The sequence below is a fragment of the Neovison vison genome, chromosome 6, assembly GCF_020171115.1.
Source record: "Neovison vison isolate M4711 chromosome 6, ASM_NN_V1, whole genome shotgun sequence".
NCBI classification, from domain to species: domain Eukaryota; kingdom Metazoa; phylum Chordata; class Mammalia; order Carnivora; family Mustelidae; genus Neogale; species Neogale vison.
Genome location: NC_058096.1, coordinates 209234742 through 209261469, shown reverse-complemented (window position 1 = coordinate 209261469; position 26728 = coordinate 209234742). Strand labels below are relative to the sequence as shown.

At 52.1% G+C, this 26728-nt stretch overlaps 1 protein-coding gene across 6 annotated transcripts in view; it reads right to left on the bottom strand.

The window, feature by feature from the left end:
- ZDHHC3 (zinc finger DHHC-type palmitoyltransferase 3) overlaps positions 1–26728 on the bottom strand; it is a 54841-nt gene that overhangs the window by 18197 nt on the left and 9916 nt on the right. For 5 of the 6 annotated variants that reach the window (XM_044253749.1, XM_044253747.1, XM_044253750.1 and 2 more), the window contains exons 2-3: positions 19065–19394; positions 4390–4514 (exon numbers count right to left, since the gene is read on the bottom strand). In XM_044253749.1, the coding sequence (XP_044109684.1) occupies positions 4390–4514; positions 19065–19370 (431 nt within the window). In that variant the 5' untranslated portion in view covers positions 19371–19394. Of the gene's footprint in view, positions 1–4389; positions 4515–19064; positions 19395–22646; positions 22728–26728 lie in introns of those variants that run through there. The other variant, XM_044253748.1, reaches the window with a different exon arrangement.

Genomic DNA, 26728 nt, shown 5'->3' with positions numbered 1-26728 from the left:
GAAGGTCCTCACTAGCATGGGGGGGAATGGGCACATCTCAGAGAGGCTGGCCCCGCTTTAGGATCTCCTGGGGAGCCAGGAGGGCAGGGGAAGAAAGAGGCATGAAAGGGACACAGAGGGCTATAAAGACAAAGTCGGGTACCCGTCTCGCTCTCTGTGTGCATGTGCTACTAATTAAAAACGTACATATGATTATGTAGAATAGAGATCTCAACTGATAACACTTGTTCCCAGGACAATTTTCAGAGTACAGAGCAGAGAGTGAAGACGGGGCCACTCCCTGCATCCTGGTCCTCAGCCCCCAGGCCCCATGTTCCCATGACAGAGCCACCTTGCACAGGCTACCTCCACTCTGGTGTCTTCGTTCCCTCCCAACCAGGGGACCAAACTCCCAGGGGTATCACCCTCCATGCCCCCGGTCCCTGAGCCCTTTCTCCTCCATCTGTGCCTCCTCTGCGCGGGATTCCTAGTGGGTGCCCTGAGGCAGAGTGCTCAGCAGTAGAGAGCACCCAAGTGGCCTGCCTGACAGCCTCGGAAAGCTGCCTGAATTTCAAATTCTCAGGCAAATCCATCCTTTGGTCTCCTCCCAGCCTCTGAAGAGCCCCGGCGTGCACCCCAGGAAGAAAGTTTCACGATGGGCTACATGCTGCTGGGCGGCCACATCAGGACACGCCTCCTCCTCTTCCTCCAGGGAGCAGGGACAAGTGAGCACAGCTGCTGAGAGTGGCCGAAGTTGGCCCACTGTGCCTGGCTCCGAGCTTCCTGTCCGCAAAGACACGGAATGCCGAGGCCGACCCTCTTCTCCAGCACGCAGGATTGTTCAGAAGCTCCAGGGCTAGGCGAGGGTGCCTGTGGGTGCAGAGTTCACCCATGAAGCGTGGCAAGAGGCCCTGATCTGAGGGGTCTTGCCCACGACTCACAAAACCACCAGCCTGAAAGGTTCGGCATTGGGGTTTGGAGAACACCATGTCCCGCCCAGCTTCTTCGCCTTGGGCCCTATCCATTCCCAGGAAGAAAAAATGTGGGCCTCCAACAACCCCGGATACCCCAGAGGAGTTCTTAGTCACCTCAGAGGCAGCCCTCTTCCCATTGCTCATGGCTGGGGACACAGCAGGCAGAGGGAGGGCCCTCTCGTTCTCTCCTCTCTGGGGCTCCTTGCTGCTCTTTCCTTCCTGTGTGCGCCAGCCCTTTCCTGGGACTCCTCTCGGGCACCCCTCGCTGCCCCTTGTGCGAGCCACCTGTGGGCCTGGCAGTGTGTCCCAAGCCTGTGGGAACAATCACTGCAAAGGCGGAATGTCTTCCATGTAAGCATCTTTTGATGTCCCTGCCTTAGGGTTTCCTGAGCCTCTTCTGTGTTTTTAAATCAATGCTCGAGAGGAAGGCAATGCCCCTCTTCTCTATTCCTCCAGGTTCCCTGCCATTTTTCAGGCCCCAAAGCACTTCCTTCAAAAGCTTGGTAGAGCCCAAGAAGCTCCTTGGCTCACATGCATTGAGGCTCCTGGTTCTCGGCCCCAAAGTCGCTGGCTGAGGCCCTTGCCCAAGCCTGGGTGATGGCCCACTGTGGAAATACAGCTGTGTCCCCGAGGGCCTGCATCTCCCCCTACAGAGGTACTTACCAAACTGTATCGGGGTGGAAAGGTAGATCTGCCCTGCCTCAGTGGGAGGCCCCAGGGTCAGGGCCAATGTCTAATCCACTGCTATGGCCCAGGACCAGGCCCAAGACCTCCTTAGCAAGGTGGGGGCCAAGTGCCGGCCCTGAAGCTACAGATGGGGAAAGAGCAGGCCTGGGCTGTGGCTCCAGCGTATCAGACTGGGATGCCTGGCAGGGCGCAAGCGGAGAACAAAGCAGGAGGACGCTAGGTGGACCACGTCCAGGTTTTCACCCCACACCTCCTGCAAAAAAGGGTCTACCACATCCTGGTCCCAGCTCAGCAAGAATGCTGGGTAAGGAAGTCCAGTGTGGCAGAAAGAACTCTGCTCTCGGATCCCCACATTGGGCCCTGGGCAAAGCAACTTAGATTCTCCGAGCTATCCTCTGCAGAACTGGTCCCCATTTCCCAATTAGAGATGATGTAGGTAAAATGCTTTCAAAACAATACTAGCGCTACATAAATTTTATTGGTGGTCATGACCATGAAAGAGAACACATAAGAATCAGGCAGGGGCCCTAAGCAGTCTGTGATGGTCTCAGCCTCAGTGTGCATGTGTTTGCGGTGGCAGGCGGCAAGGGGAGGGGTGCGAGGCTTTGCCAGGAGCACAGGTCTCTACCTTCTTCTGCAAGAAGAACCTAACTCTTAAGCCTAACACCTTCGCTGTCCACTTCAGCATGAATGGCTCCCTCTCTAGTGTTTCCATAGGCCTCCATGGTCCTCAACTGCCAGGATGAAAGCAGCCCGGGGTTCTGGAATGCCTCTCTGTGGGGAGAAGACCCACGACACACCACTGGGCTGGAAGGAATACCCACGCGTCCAGGGTCAGGGAGCATCTGCAGTACCCATCAGAGCTCAGGGAGTGGGAATGGACTTAAATTCCATGGGGCTCCATCGGGAGGACAGGATCCCAAGAGCTGGGGGCATGCTCACGCACACAGACACGCGCCTTCACTCGAGCAGGGACACTGACACCGACTCTCTCGAGCCAGTCTGCTCAAGCAGTCATCAACCCGGCTCTGTCTACTGTGCTGGGAACTGTGCTTATCCCAGACTGTGGGTCCCCAGATGGCCTGGGCGGCCGCGAGCCCTCACAGAGGAGCAGTTGTCAGCACACACTTCCTGACGTGGAAGCAGGCGACACACAGGCATCCTCATTCGACTTCGTCTGAATCAGCAGCTCTTGTTTTGCTCAAGCTGATTTGTTTACTAGCACTCAAGAATACCTCCCTCGGATCATCCCGGGGAGAAAGTCGAAGAGGAGGCGGTGAGCAAAATGCCAGGCAGTGGAGGCAGCCGAGGGCTCAGGGAGGGAAGAGAAAGAACCACTGTGGTCACCCAAAAGTTCTTTCCTGCAAAACTCGAGCCTCCCTGTTGCTGTTCCAGCCTCTAAACCCAACGCGCCCTGCCGCTCGCACACGCCTCCACTAACCAGTGGCTTCTGCTGGGGGAGCCAGTGATTCCCGTTGTTTAATGCTCACGGCAAGCCGCCGGGCAACAACCGCCTTTGCAGAGGACAGAGCTGAGCTCAGAGAGACGTGCTGCTGCCTGGTCTGAGGTCCCACAGTGTGGTGGGGTCCCTGCTGGCCTTCTAATGCTGCCAAACTCTCCAACTTCAAGGCAGGAGCCCACTCAGCGTACTGGGCTGCCCAGAGTCGGGTAATGGGGAACCACATAAGGAAATGGGGCCTCTTCACTTAGGTGATGAAAACGGGTGGCAGAAAAGGCTGGACAGGTGGCTCCACCCCAGGCATGAGTAGAAAGCCCTGAATTCATCTGTAACCCAGATCTCAGAAGTGAACTGGCCCCACGCTGGGCTCAGCTTCTCTAAACTGCTGGAAACCCCACAGGAGACTGCAATTAGCACAGGCCCTGCTCAAGGCTCCTCAGGCCCTGTCCAAGGCTCCTCAGCTGTCACCCTCAAGAGAGGTCTACTAGTTGGGAAGGTTGCCATCTCTTTCTGACAGAAAGACCTACAATTCCATCAGGACACACAAGTCACCCCCAAACCGGAGTTCTAGTAGAGAGAGCCCTGGACTGGAGCCACAAACACTGGGCCCCACGCCTGTCTGTGGCACTCACCAGCTGGTGAGCTCAGTGTGGCCCTCCTGGCTGCCCTCCCACCGCCAGAGTCTGAGCAAAGGACCAAGGAGCACCAAGGGTAATTTAGCATTTAAAGTCCCCTTTGGAGTGATAAAACACAGTTTTTAGCTAGATGTCTTCTCACTGAGAAGACTCAAAACAATGACGAAATCTGAAAATCAAAGGGAAAAGTCACCAGAGATGAGAGGAGGAAAAGCCTTTTTTGGCTGAACCCACAACTGTCACAACCTCTAGAAGTTCTATTTTAAAGAAACACTGCCCTTTAGGCACAGCCCCTTCGTTTCCCTCGAGTGAGTAGGGGCCACCTCTTAAATGGGTCAAGTGCCAGACATTCAGAACGATTTTCAAAAGCTCTGTTTCCTGTGCCCTTAAAAAGTAATAAAGCTTTGAGGCAGGATGACAGGAACCCCTCAATTTTACAGACAGACGGAGAGAGTCCAGGGCCTGGCAGGGTCCTTCGTGAGGGACGGCAGAGTCAAGTCTTAGGACAGGTGTCCTGAGCCCAAACCAAATGCCCTTTCCAATCTGGGGAGCTCACGGAGATAGAGAGGGAGTCACAGTGGTCAGGTGCCCAGAGCAGGGGTGGGCACTGCTCCAGAGCATGTGAGAGGTGGGGGTTGGGGGGGGGCATGGGTACCTGCAGTGGTGGGCTCGGTCGGGCTTGATGCTGCAGCATTTGGGACACTTGTACACCACCTGTCCGGGCTTCAGCTGTAAACTCTCGATGAATTCTTTAGTAGCATTTCCTTTGGGCACTGCTCCCTGTCAGAAAGAGGAAAGGCGTTCAGGGCTGGCCTAGGGCTTCTGGGAGTTCTGATGCTCCATGGTGGGGATGGTCACTTGGAAGCAACAACTACACACACGGACAGGACATTTTCACCCCAACGACATGTGTGTTCAGGATTACGCCAACACTAAGGGACACTTATGGACCAAAAAAATTCCCTGAGGAAAATTAGTATTTAAACTAGAATCAAGTTTTATTTATTTATTTATTTAAACCAATCCTATTGTTGTGAAGCATTGGTAATCTGTATTTGGTTCTTAAGAATCCAAAAGCAGCTGTGAGCCACTGCCCTTAGATTTCTGACTTGCTTTTTGACCGGAACTGCCCTCCAATTTGCTATCCCATCCTTTCTGTACTTTTTTTAAAAAAAGATTTTATTTATTTATTTGACACGGAAAGACACAGCGAGAGAGGGAACACAGGCAGTGGCAGAGGGAGAGGGAGAAGCAGGATTCCCACTGAGCAGGGAGCCTGATTCGGGACTCGATCCCAGGACCCTGGGATCATGACCTAAGCCGAAGGCAGATGCTTAACCGACTGAGCCACCCAGGTGCCCCTCCCTTTTCATATGGTTGTGAATACTGTGCGTTTTGTTCTAACTCTCAACACCTTCGCGTGTCAGACCCCAAATGCCACGAGACTCTACCAGGGCTGTGTGCCCATCCGTGCAGACGGAAAACAGGCTGCGTTTGGGCCTAAGCCAGGATGCAATAACCCATCTTCACCAGGAACCTACTTGGCGCTCAGCCTGCCCTCCTGTGCTCACTGCTGTGGATTCAGAAATTGAACAAGCCTCCGTCCCAGGAGGCTCCTGGTCTTTTGGGGAGTAACAACAGTTCTAGAAGACAGCTGTGCTGCAGAAGCACAGAGGAGCAGCTGCCAATTAGCCAACACAACCACTAAAGTTTTAAGAGGTGAGCGCTTTTTTTCATTTGTTCCATGCGTGGGCATGGAGCCCGACGCGGGACTTGAACTCACAACCCCGAGATGAAGACCTGAGGTGAGATCAAGAGTTAGACACTTAACTGACTGAGCCACCCAGACGCCCCTCAAGAGGAAGGTCCTGAGGCATGCAGAGAGGTTTAAAAAGTGGACCTGAGGGAGAAAAGGGATTGTGGGCGGCGGAGGGGTGCAGAGAAAGACGAGAAGGTGAGAGCACGGCACATCTGGGGGACGGTGAGAAAATCGGCACAGTGGAGCCCGGGTATGCAGTGGCAGCAGAGAGGCAGGGCTGATGGGCAAGGGCCGGCTTGAGTAGAACGCCAGGCCTAAAGGCTGGGACAGGAGTCCTCTTCGTGGGAGCATCTTGAGGACAAGAACTCAGTTGCCTATGCTGCGCAGATCAGGTAAGAAGACGGAGAGAAGAAAATCCCACAGACCAGTTAGGAGGTTACTGTCAATGACCCAGGAAGTGAACACCGAGGGACGAGGGTGGGGGAGAAACATGGGGGACATTCAGATCTAAACAAAAGGGGCAGGGAACCAGATGAATCCTGCGGTGGTGGAGAGGGTGTGAGGAGAGATGGCGAATGCGAACAGGTCTCCAACTAGGATGGCTGGTCCATGGCAGTGCCTGCGAGGGTCCGACCAGACGCAGGTGCAGGTAACCTGCAGAAAGGGCTTAGGTGATGCTCGCCACAGAAACAGTGCTCAGCACAGGGCAGGGCGGTGGACTGAACGCTTGCGTCTCCCCCAGATTCACAGGCTAAATACCCCAGTGTGTGGTATTAGGAGCTGGGGCCTCCGGGAGGTGATGCTCTGGGAGGGGTTCCACAAGGCGATCAGGTCACGGCTTAGCACCTTATAACCAGTCCTCTGAGAGCTCCTGCCTGCTTTCTGACCCCGGAGGACAGAAGAAGACGGCTGTTTATGACCCAGGAAGTGGGCCCAGGCCAGACACGGAAGCTGCGAGGACCTTGATCTCGGACTTCCCAGCCTCCAGAGCTGCAGGAAATAAATTCCTGCTGGTGAAAAGCCAGCCCGTCTCTGGCAGTCCCGAACAGACCAAGCCAGGTAGCCTGTATCTTTGGCCGTGCGCGAGAGACAATGTGCAGCTTTAACAAGCTGTGGGTGCCCAGACTCTGAGGCAGAGCTGCCCTACAAGAACCGTCAGCCGTGGGGCCCAGACACCTGCATTTTCAAAAAAGCTCTTAGCAGGGCTGAGAACTACTATGACCAGAAGCTGCACGACTGGCTGTGCCTGGCTCGGCACCAGAGCCCGCAGCCTAGAAAAAGTCTATCGGGGGGCGCCTGGGGGGCTCAGGGGGTTAAAGCCTCTGCCTTCAGCTCGGGTTGTGATCTGGGGTCCTGGGATTGAGCCCCACATCGGGCTCTCTGTTCCGTGGGGAGCCTGCTTCCTCCTTTCTCTCTCTCTGCCTGTCTCTCTGCCTACTTGTGATCTCTGTCTGTCAAATAAATAAATAATCTTTTTTTTTTTTTAAAGATTTTATTTATTTATTTGACAGAGAGAAATCACAAGTAGATGGAGAGGCAGGCAGAGAGAGAGAGGAGGAAGCAGGCTCCCTGCGGAGCAGAGAACCTGATGTGGGGCTCGATCCCAGGATCCCGGGATCACGACCTGAGCCGAAGGAAGAGGCCTTAACCCACTGAGCCACCCAGGCGCCCAACATAAAAAATCTTAAAAAAAAAAAAAAAAAAAGGTCTCTCGGTTTCCAGCATGGGGTGAAAGCAGCAAAACAAGTTAGAAGGGAGCCAAGGGTGCCGGCCGCGTGGCCCAGCTCCCTAGCGAGAACTGGGCCTAACTCTGGGTCAAGTCACAGCGTGGAATGGGACTGTTCCAGATCCCCACCCAAGGCTGAGGTGACACCAGGCTGCTCTCCTCAGCGGCAGCCATGAGCCACCACCATTGGCGAAGTTGATGTAACAGCCAAACAATAGAACTGGGCCCACGCCCAGGTCCCGAAGGGGCCCCCTGGGGTGGTTGGGGGGACAGTGTGGCCATCTCAGGACTGACGGAGCATCTCCGGCCTTCCCAGAGTGGGGCTGACGGACTAGAACATGCCAAGGGAGGAGTTCCCAGGGTAGAAGAGATGAAAACAGTGGCAGAACCTTTCCTGCAAAGGAGAAATTCTGGGATAGGAGGAGCCACTGAAGAAACAGCGAGAACTCGAAATGCTAACAATACGAGGGAGCTGGAGTTTCATCTTTTGCTAAGAAAATGACTCACGGGGGACAAAGATTCTAGCTATGGAAACTGTGAAGACAAATCAATGAACAACCCTTGCTGAGAATCTACACCACACCCGCGCGCTGTGCAAGTGTGAGGAAGTGACTGGGGCCTGGGTCACAAACAGCGGGTGGGGCGGGCCCCCAGGCACCCCGACACAGCAAGGAGGCTGAGCATCTAGTGGAAGCCATGGCCACCGGTGTGACAGGAGCTGGGGGAGGCAGGAGGGCTGTGGGGACCCAGGAAGGCCAGGAGGATCCCGGCGGCTGCGGCAGGAGAGAGGCAGCTGAGAAGGGACACAGTCCAAGCAGTGGCCAGAGATGGCCTGTGCAGGGGGTGCCGGGTAGCCCAGGAGAGCGGGAGCAAGAGGGCATGGGGGAGGGGGGTGTCTTCCTGGCAGGGGAAAAAAGATTCAGTATCCCAGTTCGATTATGGGAAGATTTTCCATTTGTCTCAAAGTGGCCCTGGGGTGCCTCTCTGGGGAGGCAAAGAGTGCTTCCCTTTTCTCCCCGTCACCCCATCCCTCCTGTGGCTCTCTGCTGGGCTCCCCAACTTGCCCCTGCTGACCCCTGTCACCAGCTCTTTACCGGCTATCTCCTGCACTTTCCTGTCTCATCAAAGACCTGCTCACGCCTGAGATGGGCAGCACGTGTGGTGACTTCACTAGGAACAGTGCCGCGCTTCTGCACTGGTCCCCCTGCGGGCGACGGGGCAACAAACAGGACACGAGAAAATCCAAAGGACTGCTCGTCCACAGGAATGCTCTTCTCATTGGTGGAGGCTCAGGATTTTGAGTGGGACAGAGATGCGGTCCTGAGAGGAAACGTCTAGAAACGTGGATCCTGGCACCTGGACACTGTGGGCACCAAGGATGGTGAAAACTACACGTGATTCAGGGTAACCATCCCCTCTGTGGTGGCGGGGAGGCTGGGAGGGAATGAAGTGGAGCGGGGGTCGGGGGGATACAAAGAGGTTAAACTGTCTTTATGATGTTTTATTTACGAGGTTGGAGAAGAGTGAAGACATTGTATCATCATATCATCGTGTTATCTTTTATACCCTTTAACCACCATTAACATTTTTTCTAAACATTCAAAAAAGTAGAAAAAAAATCTGGTCTGCAAAATGCAGTCAGGTACCGGAAAAGCCTAAGATAAACATTTTCTTTCTTTTTTTTTTTTTAAGATTTTATTTATTTATTGGAGGGGGGAGAGCACAAGCAGGGGGCAGGGCACAGGGAGAAGCAGGCTCCCCGCTGAGCAGGGAAGTCAACTCGGGTCTCCCAAGACCCTGGGATTGTGACCTGAACTGAAGGCAGACGCGTAACCGACTGAGCTACACAGGTGTCCCTAAGATAAATTTTTTTTTTTTAAGATAAAAAAATTTTAAAAGCAAACTAACTTTGGTAGGCAAGGACTCTGTGGTATGTATAACGCCTTTCAGGATACATCTAGTGACATTAAACATGCTGTAAAAGTATACAGCTATTGGGGCGCCTGGGTGGCTCAGTGGGTTAGGCCTCTGCCTTCGGCTCGGGTCATGATCCCAGGGTCCTGGGATCGAGCCCCACATCGGGCTCTCTGCTTGGAGGGGAGCCTGCTTCCCCGCTCTCTCTGCCTGCCTCTCTGCCTGCCTCTCTGTGTACTTGTGATCTCTCTCTCTGTCAAATGTGAATAAATAAAATCTTAAAAAAAAAAAGTATACAGCTATTAATGCGGAGAACGTCTGTGACAGATCGTTGAAGGCAAATGTAGATTTCTAAACGGTATATGGCATGTAGGAGATGCTGGTACAGAGTTGACACATAGACACTTGAGCAATGGAGGGGTTAGGAGCCCTTGCAGACACACCCACATTTAGCTCCTGACTCCCCCCAAACTAAACTACTAATAGCCCACCGCTGACCAGAATATCAATAATGTAAGTAGTCCATTCACACATATGTTGTATGTTATACGTATGATATACCCTACGATAAAGTATTGACTTACAATAAAGTAAGCTAGAGGAAAGAAAATATTAAGAAAATCATAAGGAAAACAAACTTATAGTACTGGACTACATTTATCAAAAAAAAAAAAATTCGTGTATGCATGGACCTGTGCAACTCAAACTCACATTGTTCAAGGGTCAACAGTGTGTATGAAACACAAAGACCCCTGCAAAATTATTAATAGTTATCTCACAGAGTAGGATCACAGGTAATATGTACTTTCTGAACCATATTTCTTTTTTCTTTTTTTTAAAAGATTTTATTTATTTGACAGAGAGAGAGAGAGATCACAAGTAGGCAGAGAGGCAGGCAGAGAGAGAGGGGGAAGCAGGCTCCCCGCCAAGCAGAGAGCCCGACGCGGGGCTCAATCCCAGGACCCTGAGATCATGGCCTGGGCTGAATGCAGAGGCTTACCCCACTGAGCCACCCAGGCGCCCCATAAACCATATTTCTTTAAAATGTCCTAATAAGAACACATGGCATTTGCAATTAGAAACTCACTAAAAATAAGAGCGAAAAAATACAACCCAGGAACGAGCTACCCAAAGCAGGAATATGACCAGCTTTCCTGAATTTTATAATTAGAAGGCTATGACCATCTCATCTGGGGATATCTGGGGCCCTACCCAGAGGAACCAGAGAAGGGCAGGGTCTGGAAGTCTTTCCAAGGGCAAGGCAGGGCCCTGACCACCCAGAGGAGCAGATTTTAAAGGGGGACTGGGAAGGGTACTGGCCCAGGCAGAGAAGGCCCCACAGAAGCCCAGAAGGCCACATTAATTCCTTTTAATGTAAAAAGTCACTGAGTTTGGGTAATCGTGTGACCTTTTATGAATCCTGAGGCCATAACACCACAGCTGGACGTCACTCTTATCTTATCTACAAAGGCAAAGCCCTGAGGGACATCACTGGCCCAAGGAGATAAAGCAAGGGGGCCGAGTTATTCTAAATGAAGGTCCACGTTGTCCCCCCTCCACATCCAATTTTTAGGGTCCCAGCCACCAGAACTTGCTGTAAACCTTGGGAGGCTGCACAGAAAAGGCTACAAGAGGGAATCCCAACACTGCAAAGGGCCACTGGAACCCTCATTTGGTATCCTCACTACTGCCTGCTGTTCCAGACCACGAGGGAAGACATCATGCAACGGTGTACCCATCCGCCTCGTGAATCTGTCTCTGAGCCAGAGACCAGCTGGGCCAGTCCCTGAGACCGACCAGTCTGTGCCACGGGCCCTTCCCTGCCTCTGGTTCAAACGTCTGTTGTCTCCTTCCTTCCTCCTCTTTCTAAAAAGCATATTCTCTTCTCTGCTTATCTCCAAAGATTTCAGAATTTCCTGTTATTAGTTCACGGTCAGGAATTTTGTTCGGTACAGCTCTGGACAGACGGCAGGGAGTCGGAAGCCCTGCTGAGACGTTCCTGCTAGTGCTGTCGCGCGGGCACCACGGAGCACCGCCTACCCCCCGTTCTTACGCATCTTGCGGGGAGGCCTTGAAGCTTCTGTGCCACTGCAGCCCGGCAGGCCACAATGTCGCAAATGCTTCTTTCCTCATTGCCACAGTAATCCTTGCTCGTGACTTACAAAAATATAGAGATGAGGAAATTGAAAAGGAAAACCCATCCTTTGACTTCACCACCCGTAGATCTGTGTAATTAACATGCTGGAGGATATTCTTCCAGTGTTTTCTCTGTGCACAGCAAGCTGAAAACACTAAAGAATTTGTAAGTGCATAATGCTTCTATGTTTCTAAAATATGCATTTGGCCCCATAGTGGCATCTGTTTTAAATCTGGGGCAGCGAGGTGTGAGTCGGTTCTGGCAACCATTCCCCTCAGTGGCTAGTCCAAACTTCCAGTACCTTCCTTGACCCCTACCCAGTTCCTTTCCTATTTCAGAGAAACCAAGTCTGCTTGGGTAAACCACCAGCTGGGAAGGTGAGGGTCCCAGCTAATCCTGGTCTTCAGGGGCCACAGACTTTTACCTCAAAGTTTCTCGCCTGTGTTGTGTGCACACTCCGGGCTCTCCCTCCCCTCACATCTGAGATTCCCGAGGTCATGCGCACTTCCGTCTCTGCTACCTCTCCCTTACTATAGTTCACTGCTCTCCAGCACTGGGCATCTCCATACCAGGGACACCTCTCGCCAGGTCACTGTGCAATTCCCCGCGACCAACCCCAAAGGTCAGTTCCTAAGTCCTCATTTCCCTTGGATTTCCTGTGACCATCCAGTCCCTTCTGTCATTCTTTCCTGTGGCTTCTCTGCTCCCTCTGGGTGTCCACCTGCCTCTGGGTCTGGGCCCCTTGCCTTCCCTTGGGATGCTGCCCACCTTGGACCCCAGTGCTCCTCAGGGATCCCTTCCGGCCCTCTCCCTGCTCATTCTGCACCTCCCCCATGCCCTGCCACCGACAGTCCTCCCTGTCACCCCCAGTGGTGATGCTCAAGCCCGGGCTCTAACTCAGGCCTCTTTTCAAGCTGCAGACATCTCCACCTGGTTGTTCAAGAGGCTTTAAAGACAAAACAAAAACAAAAACAAAAACAAAAAACCCAATCCTCCAAATTCATCATGTAAGAACTGAATCTGTTCCTTTTTCCCTGAACCCCTGCTTCTACTCTTCCTTCCCTGGCCTGTGGGACATCCGGTTACTGTGCATTCAGTGTAGAAATCCGGCAGCCATCCCCAGCTCTCTGAGCCCTCTGCCCTACATACTGGCCCCAAACTCTGCCTCAAATCCCACGTCCTCCCCTCCACGCTGCTGTCATGGTCTTCATTCTGACCCATCCTCACACGCCCCAGATGTTAGAGCATCTCCTACCTCTGTCCATTCTCCTTTACTATTTTCCAGAGTAAACTTTCTAAAATGGGAATCCGGCCATGTTATTCTCCCTGCCTGGGCACCTTCCCAGGCTTCCCAGAGCCTCCTCTGGGGCCCAGCGTCCGAGCTCCTGGGTGAGGCCTGTGCAGGGCTGCCTCAAGCCAGCCCTGGACCACTGATCCAGGGCTGCCCCCCTCCCCATCCCTGCGGACTACCTGCAGTTTCCCAAAGGCACTGTGCCCTCCAAGTCTTCCTCCTGGGCCCCCAGGGACCCCATGTCAGCCCCTCCCTCCACCTGCCAGGCACCTGCTTGCTTCTTGCGCTGGAACCAAAACTCACCCTGGGATCTTCCTCTGCTTTTTCCTCACGGTCCTGGGCCGCACCCAAGACAGAAGCCCTCACTTGGCCTTTGCCGCCTGGGCCTGTTTTTGTCTTGTAACACCTATAATTTAAGTACACACTGATCGTGCACAGCTGTAAATTCCTGGATGACAGAGACAATGTCTTTCAATTTGCAGCCCAGCGCATGGCCCAGGGCCTGGCAAGGAGTGTGTTTTCAATAAACCCAAGCTGAAGGATAACGATGATACAACAGACATCTGAGTGCTCCTATGCCAGGCATAGTTCCAAGCGCTTTATTGTATCCTCTTGGTTAATTCTGCCAATAAACCTATGAGGCAGAGACTATGTTATTTCCCATTTTACGGATGAGGTAACTAAAGCAGAGAAATCAAGTGACTTCCCAAGATTATATGGCTAACAGGTGGCAGAACCAGGATTTGGACCCAGAAAATCCCAGTCTAGAACCCTCGTCTCTATCAGAAGACAACTTACATATTTATGAGATGCTGAATAAAGAGGTTTTTTATAGTTGCCTTGATGTGACAATATCATTCTCCTGCCAGCAACTCTATCAGCACGCTAACATTAAGACTGCAACGGGGGGGGTGCCAGGGTGGCTCAGCCATTATGCGTCTGCCTTTGGCTCGCGTCATGATCCCAGGGTCCTAGGATCAAGCCCAGCATCGGGCTCTCTGCTCCAGGATTGAGGAATGAGTGGAGCGCACCTGCTGTCTGGGCAGAAACCCTCCCTTAATCAGCTCTGCCAGGGACACAGCGACCAGCCCCAGGCCCGGGTCACAGCCACCTGTCTCCTCGGCAGAAAGGTGGGAAGTAGGTAATCCCCAGATGGGTCACTCTCCTCTCTCTGGAGCCAGAGTGACTGTTCAGCTGGTGTTTCTCCGTTGCTCAGTGGCAGGGACGAGAAGCTACCTGGCACGAGGGAGAGTGACCCCCGAGGCAACTGACCCGACCTGGGGGAACAGGTTAGGACCTCTGGCTGCACCCAGCACCGGCCTCTTGCCCGGCATCCTGCAGGAGGCCCCAGGGCCATCCCGCCTCTGTGTTCTGGGGGCCTGCTGCCATGCCGCCGTGCTGCCGGCCCCAGTAAATACTTGCTAACTGACTCTGCACAGCCTGTAACTGATGAGGTCACGGCGGCTCCAGAAGGGAACGCCAGCTGCACGTGGATGAGTTTTGGCAGGAAAAACGGAGACGGAGGCCTGCAGTGGTCTGAGACTGTCGTGTGAAGTCCATGTAGGGCAAGGTGTTCACAAGATGGAGAGGGAGTGGGGGCAGGCAGACAGATGGATTTTCTTTTCCTTAACAATGTGGTTAAATTGATTTATATGCCTCCTTTTGTCAAATCTCAGATTTGGGATCATTTCCAGTCATGAGTTAGTAAGTGATTGGTCAGTAAGTGATCAGAAGGGTTTATACGATTATTACGACTGCACAGCGGCTTGGCTTTGAGCTTCCTGGCAGCCAGGGCAAAACGGGATAAGCTAGGCCTCACAGCTTTAAGCAGCTTCCGGGAGACAGAGATGTCCCAGATCTAAATTTTAGATTCAAAATTTCAGATTTAAATTTTAAATTCCTGAGGAAGCTCACAGGATGAGGAATTAAAATGTGTCTGCAAAGGGAAAGGAAGCAGTGGTGACGCTGGGGCGGGGGTGGGAGGGAGACGGGTACCAAGATAAGAGTCTTCAAGCCTGGTTTGTTTTCAAGAGGCTGCCTCCTCTGGGCGGTCAGAGCCCCCTCCAGAGCTCTGAGGTGTTTCGGGAATACAGAGAACTCCCTGACATGACACAACCTCAGTGTAAGCAAGGCGAGTGCACCGGAGACCTGACCATGGTCTGCCTTGGGGTCTGCCTACACCATGCCGCCTCTAGGCCAGACCCCCGCCCCCCAAGTGAGGCCCTTTGGCTCTCTTCCCTCTCCTTCCAGGCCCATCCCTTTGACCCCCACTTCCCATGGGAGCTTCATCTCCATTGGTGAGCCATTTTCCTCTTCCCTTTCCTGCTCAAGCTCTGCACAGATCAGTTTCCCACTGCAGTGGGGGAATGACTGCTAACTGGTCCAGAAAGCTGTGGGCAATTACAGTTGTTCTGATGGTCCAACCGCGGTAAGATTTCAAAGCTGGAAGGGGTCTAGCAACTGTGTGGGGGAGACTAGGAGAGATTCTTTTTTTTTTTTAAATATAGCCTAGTAATACTAACAAACCCAAATGACAAACAATGCATACACTGTTATATGTTGTTTATAACCCACGGAGATAGTTTGAGAAGAACTATAGGCAACATGAATTCCTGAGATACAAAACATTATAATCCTGCTAGGGATCTCCTTAGGACCTTCAGTTGGCACCTTCCTAAAAACACACCCATCCTGCACTGTTAATAAGGAACCTCTTTGATCTGTTTTCAGTGTGAGTTCGAGGCTCCCCATGCTGCCCCAGGGCCTCCCACCTCTCTCTGGACGGGCTTGGTTTTGCATAGAACTGGATTTTGCATAACACATCAGTGTGCTGGGAAAGAGGAAAAACAGGTGGCTGGAGAGCCCGAGGAGGGGCATGCCTTTAGGACAGGTCTGGAGTTGCTCCCCTTACTAGTAATGCTAGATATCTGACAGATGCTTCATTTGGGGGCCCAGTCTTCTTTGGGGCCACCAGCAAAACACACCAATGGGAAGCTGGCTGGTGTCTGGGGTACAGTCTATGGTTTACTCACTAGCGATGGGAAGCCGTGAGAATCATCCAAATCATCCAAATGCAGGAGACCCGAGAGGCCACTCGAGTCAACATAGGGGAAAAGGACGCGTGGTGCGAGGCAGCTGGAATGGCATGCCAGAGCCTTCCCACCATCGTCCTCCTGACATCCAGTTCCCTGACTCAGGCGCCTTCTAGACGCCAATGATGCCGCACGAAGCTGTCTGATCCCGACCCTCCACCAGCCCTAAACCTGCCTCTCTACTGCCCACCAGTCATCTCTGCTTACGTGTAATACAGACACAGTTGGCCAGAACAGAAGCCTTGATTTCCCTCCAAAATCCGTTCTCCTTGACTCTCCCATTTAATAAACGGCACAAGCCATGCCCTAGTTGCTCAGGCCAAGACGCTGGAAGGCACACCCTCCCGTCCCTCTCCGTTCTGTCAGCCCTTCGGAAGAGTGGTTCTCAGACCTTGCTGAACACAGAGGACGCCTGGGAGTTTAGAACACCCCAATACCCAGGGCCCTGCCCCAAACCAATCAGAGCAGAATCTCTGGGGATGGGGCCCAGACATTTGTACTACTTCAAAGCTCCCTAAGGGATTCTAGTGTGCAGCCAGGTTTGAGAATTAGTGGCTTAAAATACACTCCAAATCCAACAGCTCTGTCTAGCTTCACTGCTCCCACTGTGGTCTTAGCCACCAACCATGCCGTGAGCGCACCACCGCCATCCCTCCAGTCCTGGGTCTCTGCTCCATCTCAAACCCTCACTGCAAGCACAAGGCACTGTCTTTTTAAAAATCAGGTCATGGGGGGCGCCTGGGTGGCTCAGTGGGTTAAGCCGCTGCCTTCGGCTCAGGTCATGATCTCAGGGTCCTGGGATCGAGTCCCGCATCGGGCTCTCTGCTCAGCAGGGAGCCTGCTTCCCTCTCTCTCTCTGCCTGCCTCTCCGTCTACTTGTGATTTCTCTCTGTCAAATAAATAAGTAAAATCTTTAAAAAAAAAAAAAAATCAGGTCATGGGGGCGCCTGGGTGGCTCAGTGGGTTGAGCCTCTGCCTTCGGCTCAGGTCATGATCTCAGGGTCCTGGGATCAAGCCCCGCATCGGGCTCTCTGCTCGGCGGGAAGCCTGCTTCCCCTCCTCTCTCTCTGCCTGCCTCTCTGCCTACTTGTGATCTCTGTCAAATAAATAAATTTAAAAAAAAGAAAAAAAATCAGGTAATGTCATGCCTCTTCGATGGCTTCCCACTGCGTGAGAATGAAGAGCCAAGCTCTCATGAGGCCCTCGAGGCCCTGCACGATCCGGCTTCTGCCGTCCTAGCTACTTCTTCCAGCTCCTCTTGCTCCCGCTCACCATGTGGCAATCACCCTGGTTTTAGTCTTGTTCCCCAAAGATGCCAAGTGGGTGCCCACCTCTGGGCCTTTGCACCTACTCTCTCCCCTTCCCGGAAGGCTGTGCCTTCAGGGCTTCATTGGCCTGACTCACAGCTCCATGCCATTTAGGCCTCAACTTCAAGGGCTCCGCTCATTGCCCTTCTCAGATCCCTAAGATAGGCCTCCCCTGCGCCCCAGAAAAGTCACCACCATATCACCCGATCACACTCTCCGACTGTCCATAAAATACTTATTGATGTTTGAAATCACCTTGTTCATTGGCTCACGTCTTTGCTGTCTGACCCTCTGTGCTAAGGCATGAGCTCCAAGGAGGCAGGGATTCTGGTTTGTCTTGCTCACAGCTGTCGCCATTGTCCGGAAAGGCCCTCTCATGGCGAAGGCCGTCAATGAACACACCATTCACTTTGTCCCACCCATCAGGGCCCCCAGGGCTCTTCCTCAGGACTGCCAGCATGATCCCCATAAAATGACACTCTTTTACTCAAAATCCTTGGGGACTCTAGACCGCCTCTCCTCATCCAACTGCCACCCAAACCCATTCTCCTCCTTAGGTCCCACCATTCCACGCAGCTCCCGGGTGCCTTGAGGGGCCACACGCCTGTGTGCCCGCCGCTCTCTCCGCCTGGCCCACCGTCAGCGTCTTCCTGGCCCACCGCCCGCCACTTCCTCTGCCAACAGACACTGCTCTCGCAACAACAGGCCGGCCGTGCCAGCCAGCAGCCGTCCTTGTCGTCTACACGGTTCATGCCCCCTCCCTTGTTTTGCCCCAGCAACCCGGGCTTGCCCCTGCCACAGCCTCTGCTGCACTGGCTGGCCTCACCTGTCTTCTCCAGACAGAGGGCACACCGCTTGGAACCATGTGTGGGTCCCCCTTGTCCCTGATGTTCATGTTCCATCACTTTGCTTTGACGAAAGACCCACTTCAGTATCCGTTTCAGCCAACAGAAAGACATCTGAAGAGGATGTTTGCTTTTACAAAATGTGAATTTCTTCTTTGCTAGTTGCCGTTTATGGCTTAGGAAAGGTTTCAAAGGAGCGCTCTCCTTTTCAGAGAGTCGGGGGAGGGGCGGCTGTACATCTGGTCCTTCAGGGCCTGGCTGATCGAGGACCCCATTAATGGTGCCAGCATGTGCAGGAGAAGAGGTACTATCTGGACGGGCTGCTGAGGTGGACTAGAGCCAGGAAAGTGGCTCTCTCTCGGGATGGATTAACAACTCACTGCCTGAACCGGCAGGAAATGGAGCCCGTCGAGGAGGGAATGAGCAGGATCCAGAGTCTCTGTTTTGCTCTCCCTGGGGCTCACAGAAACAGGGTCCGGGTGGCCAATGCCACGGCCCGTAGCGGGACTTTCCCCCTCTTAATTTAAACATACTTGTCCTATGCACTCAAACAAACAGAGCCACAGGAGGTCTTCATCAAATCACGCACTCTCACTTCTCCCATGGGAGACAATGACCGGGAACGGAGAGCTTACTACTGGGGTGCATGATCCCAAACAGCCCCTGGCAAAGCCTACTATATTTATCTAAGGCATCAGGCAGAACACCACCGCTTTACCCACAGATATGCACCAAGAGGCACTTGCTGCCGCCTGAAACAGGCTGGTCCAGCTTTTCCGGAAAAGATGAGCCTTGCCCAAAGTGAAGGCCGTTTCTGTGCAGGTTCCTGGAATTGGATATGGCTTTAATTTCCAGAATACCTCGCTGCAGTCCTGGCTTCCCTGGGAAGCCCTGCCCTGACCCACTGCCCCCCCGCCCCCACCATGCTTTCCACTCTGCTAATCTGTCCCCAGTCTCCATGGTTATCTGACCGTGCCTTTTGAACAGACGAGAGGCTAGGTATCCCCGTGGGCCAAACCCCTCCTGTAGCAGGCTCCATGCATGCATACACCAGTGTACATACAGGATCCTCCTACCAAGACGGAGAGGGTGTGGCACAGATGGTGTCCCCTCGGGGAGCCTGAGTTCACTCTCCCACCCCAGCCCTGGCCCTCCTGTTCTCGACACTCCCAAGGTCCGGGGGAACATGCAGGCTGTGGCCATGCCAGGGCCAGAGGAGGAGAGTGTGGGCTGGTTAAAACAGGCCCAGACATACTCACGGGGTCCGTCAGCATGGCCCGGCAATGGGAAGCCAGGGCCAAGAAGGCCAGCAAGTTGAACACGATTCCGTTGATGATGCTGTACACGTAGTCTCGGGATGGAATCAGCATGACAAAGAGGACCACAAACTCCGCATAGAGGACCAGAAACCAGGTGACAATGGCACAGGCAATGCCACAGCCGTCGCGGATAAACCACATGGTTCCCACAGGACCGGGGTGGGGAGGTGGGACACACTTCTCTGGCTGGAGGTATTCTGGCTTCCGCTCAATGTCTCGGAAGTGGTGGGTGGGGAGAAGCATCATAAGCTATTCTGTCCATACTGGCATCTGGAAGAGAGAAGAAAGGACCCAGAAAATTGGTGGTGTCTTGTTATCAAGGAGACTTGATGAAATCATCTTTCTAAAGTAAGCCATGAGGGACTCAGTGGGAACTCAGCCATGAGCGTGGCTCAGTGGGTTAGGCGTCTGCCTTTGGCTCAGGTCATGATCCCAGGGTCCTGGGATCAAGCCCCGCATTGGGCTCTCTGCTCAGTGGGAAGCCTTCTTCCTCTCCCTCTGCCCCTTCCCCCTCCAACTCAAGCTTGCTCTCTCTCAAATAAAGAAATAATAAAAAATAAAATGTGAACTCTTGGGACACCTGGCTGGCTTAGTTGGAAGAACACGTGACTCTTAATCTTGGGGTCATGAGTTTGAGCCCCACATTGGGTGTAGAGTTTACTTAAAAAAAAAAAAAAAGAAAAGAAAAGAAAAGGAAAGAAAAGTAAGTTCTCTTCCTTCCTTCCTTCCGAGAGTTAACTTAGCCTTTGCGAAATAGGGCCACCTTGCCCAAAGCCCTCACATGACAGATATGTAAAGGGAGCCTTCCAAGGGCAAATGCCTCCCCCAAGGTCAGCTGGAGCTGTAGCTTCACACACAAGACACCAACTCAGAAGTGGGGCTAGAACTCACATCTCTCTGTTTACAAGGGATCGGATCTACTGGGAGGACGGTGTCAAAAAACATGTTCCAGTTGTGACTTAAAAGACAAGATGGGGCACAGAGCACCAAACCCTCTGGGAAAACTCTCTTCAGCGTGAACACTGCTGCCTCTGTGCCAAAGACAAACCCAGAGGCTGGTGTTGAAGGCTGTCTGGGGTTAACAGGGAGGATGAGGAGGAAAGGGCCTGGTGACCCAGGACCAGGGCTAAGCAGCAACCATGAAGACGTTCTCACTTACTACTGCATTAGCTAATGGTAAAGGCAAAACAATCACCCGGAGAGGGAAGGTTCTTGAAACCAACCAGGTTTTTCAGTCCTATGACCCAAAGAGCTGATTTTCCAGCAATCAGAGACTCCCTGAGTCCTGCCCTCCTCGCAGGTGATGGGGTCAAGTGCAGAACGTTGGACAATGCGTCCCAAGGTGTTCCTCCACCTGACTGTGAGGCGTTGTGAGCCTTCGTGTCCTCACCTGCGGAGACACCCCCTTGCAGCCCTAGCACCCCCACCCCCAGGGCTGGTGTGAGGCCCAAGGGAGCTGCAGGTGCTCCTGACGAACGCCGCAGACCCTAAGGGCCCACACACCATGGGCCCCACACACGTGGCACATCCTCTCTAGGAAAGAGAGCCGTTCCTTCCAAAACAAGGGCTGAGCAACACGCCCCTTCTTCCCAACAGCTGCAGCCTGTGTCTCTGGAGACATTATTTAATGAAATAACTCAGGATCGATAATAAAGTCGATCTGTCCACAGCGTGTGCCGCAAGACGCAGCAAGTACACATTTCCCTCCTCTGATTCCTTATGGAGTGTGTGGCGGCCCGTTGCATCACCAGGCCGGTTTCTCACTCAGTAACTGCGCCGGTGGCAGGCTCGCCCCAGATGCAGGCGCCACAGAGAGGCCACCGGTGCGGTCTCTGGCGCCGCAAGTGATATCTTTGGGCCCGAGACTCCAGGTACTTCGTAGCAGCGGAAACCATTCACAGGAGGCACTGGCTCTGTGTCTTCTTCTGGAGGCTGGGGCTCTACAGGGCATGAGCAAACCTTCAGTGGTTGTGCCGGGCTTTCCTCACCCTTTGGCCTTCTTCCTCCCCTGCCTCAGCCCCAGCATGGAGCGAGCCTCTGGACTGAATACGCTGTAATCACGACGAGGCAGGACGTGTCCAGAAAGCTGAGTGGGCAAAGCAGTCACCGCTCCTCAAAATGACGGACACTCGGGGGCCACAGTTGCAGAGGCTAATAATGAAAGAACAAGGCTGGGGCCTCCCCTCCCCAGGATCGCGGAGAATGAATGGCTGAAAGGCAGTATGACTCCACAAAGAGCGTGACTATCACACGCTGGGTACACTGTGCTGGAAGCCAAGGGACAAGGAGTCATGACGTATGGAATAACCACCCCAAGTAGAGGAAAAGCAATGGTTTCCCACAGGCAGTCAACCAGAGTCTTCGAATCAAGCAATTTTGTGCTCGCCACAAGACAACGGCAATTGGTGCCGCTGGCAACAACCTAGAGGCCTGAAGGATACACGGATACCCTTGTGAGGCACCGAATGGAAGGACAGCAGGAGCCTGGAGACAAGGGTGTCTGTGACTGGACCCGGGCCCAGCAGAGTCTAACATCCTAAGCTCTGTTCAACCAAAAGCCAACAAATGAAAAGCTGAAATCCCATGAAATCCTACAGTGATTCCAGAGCTGATGAAAGCTCAGCATTTTGACAACTTCCACAGGCAAGCATTCCCGTAGGTTCTCCTGCTGCCATACAGGTCTGTGTGTACTAACCATATAGTTTCCCTGGACCTCGGTCATGAGATTCCAAGACTCCTGAGATTCAAAGACCTATGGGCTCTGTCTGCTTTTTGCATTACAATGGCATAGCTGAACTGTTCTGCTGAGGCCCTAGGACCAGCAAGCCTAAAAAGCCTACTTAGTCTCTAGTGTTTTTTCCTTTAAGATTTATTTTTTTTTAATTGAAGTAATCTCTACACCCAACGTGGGGTTCAAACTCATGACCCTGAGATCAGGAGTCGCCTGCTCCACTGACTGAGCCAGCCAGGCGCCCCACTCTCTAGCTTTATACAGAAGTTCGCTGACCCACAGTTCGAGGTGGCTGTTATCCACCAGGTAAGTGAGATCTGTCTTGGCTCCAGCTTTCCCTCCAGAACAGCTCAGTGCGACAGAGATGGGTGGTTACAACGCACCCCGCCCCACCCATGTCTGTGGCCGCATAACCTCCTGTCATCTACAGCCCCACGGTCATCTCCCTGAAACCTGGGTACTCCATCAAAGGGTTCTGTGTGGTTTTCTGAAATGGACCATCGCTGAAAATAAATTTCAGAGCACTGCTCCTGCGTAGGTATTTCCAGTGATTTCATTAGGCTCCTAGTATATTCAGACCAGCTGACTGTATCCTCTCGTCAATTACTCATTCTTGATTGTACACATGGCAATAACGTGAGGAACAGACCCTTCCACGTAAGTAAATTTCCCAGTAACTGTGGCTTGTTCCTCAGCAGATACGCATTTTAACCATTAGGATGGTTAAGGTGGAAATGAAAAACAAAACATGGAAGTAAAATAAAAACAGACCAAAGCAAAAGATACTATACCTGCTCCTGTCTTAAGTACAATAGCCATTCATTTCTTTGGAATGATTTAGTTATCACCGGAACACCAGTTACTGGAGTGGGTCAGGGAATGATGTCCTCGGGAGTCGTGGAGACTCGCTGAGCTCTTGGCCTCACACCAGCTGGCCTGTTCAGACTACTAGAATTCCAATTCCAACATCTCCTTTGTCTCGTTCTTTGTCTTCCTCTTCCATTCCTGGCTACTATCATTTCTGTGTCTACAGTTACCAATCCCCCTGACAAACTCTCCATTTATGACCACTAATTGGCTGTGGGCTGGAAAACAAATAAAACTAAACCTGGTTCAGTTTTATTTGTTTGTAAAAGAAGGATACTCATTTTAGGTAATAGGCCTTTAGGGAACACCTGCTATGCTCTCCCGGCATAAGGTTCCTGTGGGCTGGAAGCCCTGTCTTTTCATTAGCCCAGGGCCTGGCACACAGCAGCTATTTACTGTGCGGTCGTTACACAAATGCTTGAGTACAATGCCAGAGCGTTGTGATTCCAGGCCCACCTTTGGAGGCCCTGTCTGCTTCCTTTCATGGGTATGGACATATCCTAGATGGTGGAGGAAGCACCAAGTAGGACTGTGAAGTAAGTGGACTGTGACTCTTATCTAAGCAACCAGAATGTTCCATCTTCAAACAATGTGGGACCAAAGAGTGTATAGAGGAGCTCTGTTCTCCCCTCACTGGTGAGGGGGAACCTGTGATCCAGGCCAGCACTCAGACAAGGGCACCCTCGGCAGAGTCAGACACCAAGCACTGAACTCAAGTTCACATTCCAACCCACACTTCAGAGTTTCAAAATACCCTGCTCAAAACCAATCAAGGCACACTGGGATAAAGAGTTTGCTTAACTCCAAGGCCACTCGAGCAATGGAAGTAGCTTTCCAATAAGGATCTGTTCCTTAAATTAGCTAACTGGAAATCTGACAAGTATGGGGAAAACCTCACCTTGAACAAACAGTGCACCTTCCCTTCACTCTGCCCCTAATGACCACATTAGGAGAAGCAAATGTTGACTTTTTTCCCCTTTTCTATTTTGAATTAGGGAAACTCCAGTCACTGGGGTTGAGGAGTGGCTCTTTGCCTACGTCCGACTCCCCACGAGTCCCTTGCCTGAGGCGTTGGGCAGTACTGTTTGCTCAGGCCTCTGGGTTGTGCATACAAGGAGGCTGGTGGGTCCGGGGACCTTGAATTCTGCCCACCAGCTCACACCCCGAGAGGGGCAGCCTTCTCCAGTCCTCCCTGCGTCCCACACCTCTCACCCCATTCCCTTGCCCTGTTGACCCTCTAAATTCTCCCGTGTTCAGTTCAGTTCAATTCAAAAACATACTTCCGGAGCACCCACTAAGTGTAAGGAACTGTGCGGGGGGGCTCTCTCACAAGGGAATGCGTGTGCGCTGCCCAGTACAGGCCCTGTTGTTCCCCTCTGCCAGCTCCCAATCTGCTCAGACTAGTCTTACTTGCTTTGTTCTACTAACCGGCAAGTCCCATTTTGCTTGGCCTTGGAGCCTGGTATCTGGCAGGAGTATGTGCTCACATCTTGATTTCTTGAGTGAATGGATGCAGAAATCAGACCTATCCCACAATGACCCTAACATATAGGTTTCTAATGAACAGCACAAAGGAGAGACAAACAGTAATGCCCCCACCACCCCCCAAAACCTCCCAAAGTCCAGAAGTGAGATCAATTGACTTCCTAATGGCCAGGGCATTTAAAGGGAGAGGATCTGAGCAGGGCACGGAGCGAGGTGAAGTGTTCCACTCAAAGGCAGGGAGAGTGGTGACACAGTTTGTGGGGGCCGGATGCCCAGGGCTGTGTGCATGAGTACGCGCATATACAGGTTGTGTTGGGAACAGGAGGTGGGGGGGGTGCTAAGTGGAAATGAAGTTTAAGGTAGTGTTATGTTATGAAGCCTATGTTTTACAAGGCCTTGACCTTCGAGGTGAGTTGGGACTTCACCCTGGAGGTACCAGGGAGGCACCCCAGTCTCTGAGGAAACTAGTTGGGCCGTAATCATGCTATGGTATGATTGCTCTGGCACTGATAGACAGGACAAGATGAGACACACGGGAGGGCTTGGAGTCCACCAGAGGCCAACAAGCTGGGGAGACACTGAGGCAACAGGCCAGAGTTCCAGCTGGGTGGAACTGGGTTTTCTGTTCCTCTTCCGTTTTGTTTCCAAAGATAGATTGAAAACAATGATCGCTTGGCAAATTTAATTATAGTTATCTATGTCGTACTGTTTTGGCCAACAGTTCTAGGGCATTAAGAAGAGTTGGCTTTGGGATGTCTGGTTGGCTCAGTCATTAAGTGTCTGCCTTCGGCTCAGGTCATGATCCCAGGGTTCTGGGATCGAGTCCCACACTGGGCTCCCTGCTCAGTGGGAAGCCTGCTTCTCCCTCTCCCACTCCCCTTGCTTGTTTTCCCTCTCTCACTGTCTATCTCTGTCAAATAAATAAATAAAATATAAAAAAAAAAAAAAGTTGGCTTTTTCATATGTGACTAATCCATGCCCAAAGTCATTATTCTTTTACCTGCAGAGGAGCACAGTGAGGCCCACAAAGGTGAAGGGACTAAGCCCTGGGGGTAAGGAAGTCATAGGAGGATTCTTGGTACGGGAGGAGTTCTGGAGCTCTCTGAGCCAACCAGATGATAAGGAGCATGCAGTGTGGTGTCAGAATGACCTTCTGAGCTCTGGGCTATCCCAGCAGGTGGGAATTCTAAGGAAATCATGTAGTACTCCCCTCTAGAGTTTCAGAAGCAAAAAACTGAGAAGTGACTGAAAGTAGTGATCATTTTCTAAAACAAAAGCAAAAACAAAACCCCCCTAGAATTGCCTCCAGATCTATTAACTCACATGCTTCATCACACCTGACCACAAGTGTGCTCTTCCAGTAACCCAGACAGGTGGACACAAATGTATCCAGTGAAATGCAGTCTGTGGTCCTATAAGCCCAGGATGTGGGGTATGGGGCTGGCTCTGTGGTATGCACTCGTGACTCAATTTCCATGCTGCCTATCCACGGCTGAGCAATACAAAGGGGTATGAAAGGGCGACGCTACCATAAAGCTCCAAGTTCCATCCCACTGTGGCCCATCAGCAGGTTGGCTAGGCTGGATGCCCAGCCAAGTGCTGGCCATTGGTGATAGCAAGGGTCCAGATGCAGTACCTATAGTTACTCATCATTTGTTGAATGAGGGGCAAATTCTTATAAATCCATCACCTGCCCTAACAAAACTGACCCAAAGCCCAGGCTTTATGCGCAAGGGTCAAAGCCATCCCATAAAACATACAAGTTCTGTATTCGATGTATTAGAACCCCCTCCCCCACCCAAGCTGTCCATCCAACAAGTGTCCCAGGAACCACCGATCTCAGACTGCCAACTTCACTGACTTTCATGAGATAAGATGTTATCCCTAAGGCCGAAGGCCGGGATTAGTTCAGCTAGATCTAAAATCCGTAAAAGCTTCTCAAAGTACTTTCTGAGGATTACTTTCCTGAGACACCACACCCCTCACATTCTCACATCCACACACGCATTCACACATAGCACAGAAGTAGGTTTTGGGGACTGTACAGATTAAAGTAGCATTAACACACTCAACCTGTATGAAGTATCTGTTTACAGACGGGCTGAATAAACTCAAAACAAGCATTATTTTCCCTTGACTTAGAGAGAAGGGTCATCCAAATACTCCAAAATAATTTCTTTTAAGGATTCAACTTTCTGGGTCCCTCCGTACTAGGAAGAGCGTATTGTTCATCTATAGTTCAACTCAATTTCATTAACTCCTTAGCCGACGTCATGAACCTCAGCAAGGCAGTAGAAACCCTTAAATCGGAGGCTTTTAACATAGGTCACCATCGGTATTGTGTTGAATTGCTGTTAGGGGCGGGGTGGTGGGAAGGGCATCTGGTATCTTCTTGAACTTGCCCTAAACGTTGAATTCTCACCTAAGCTAATTTTTACTATGGTTAAAGAACTCAGTCTACCCATATACAATCACTTAAAAGGTCCCCTGAAAGAAGGCAGCATCTTTTCTGGTACTTGCA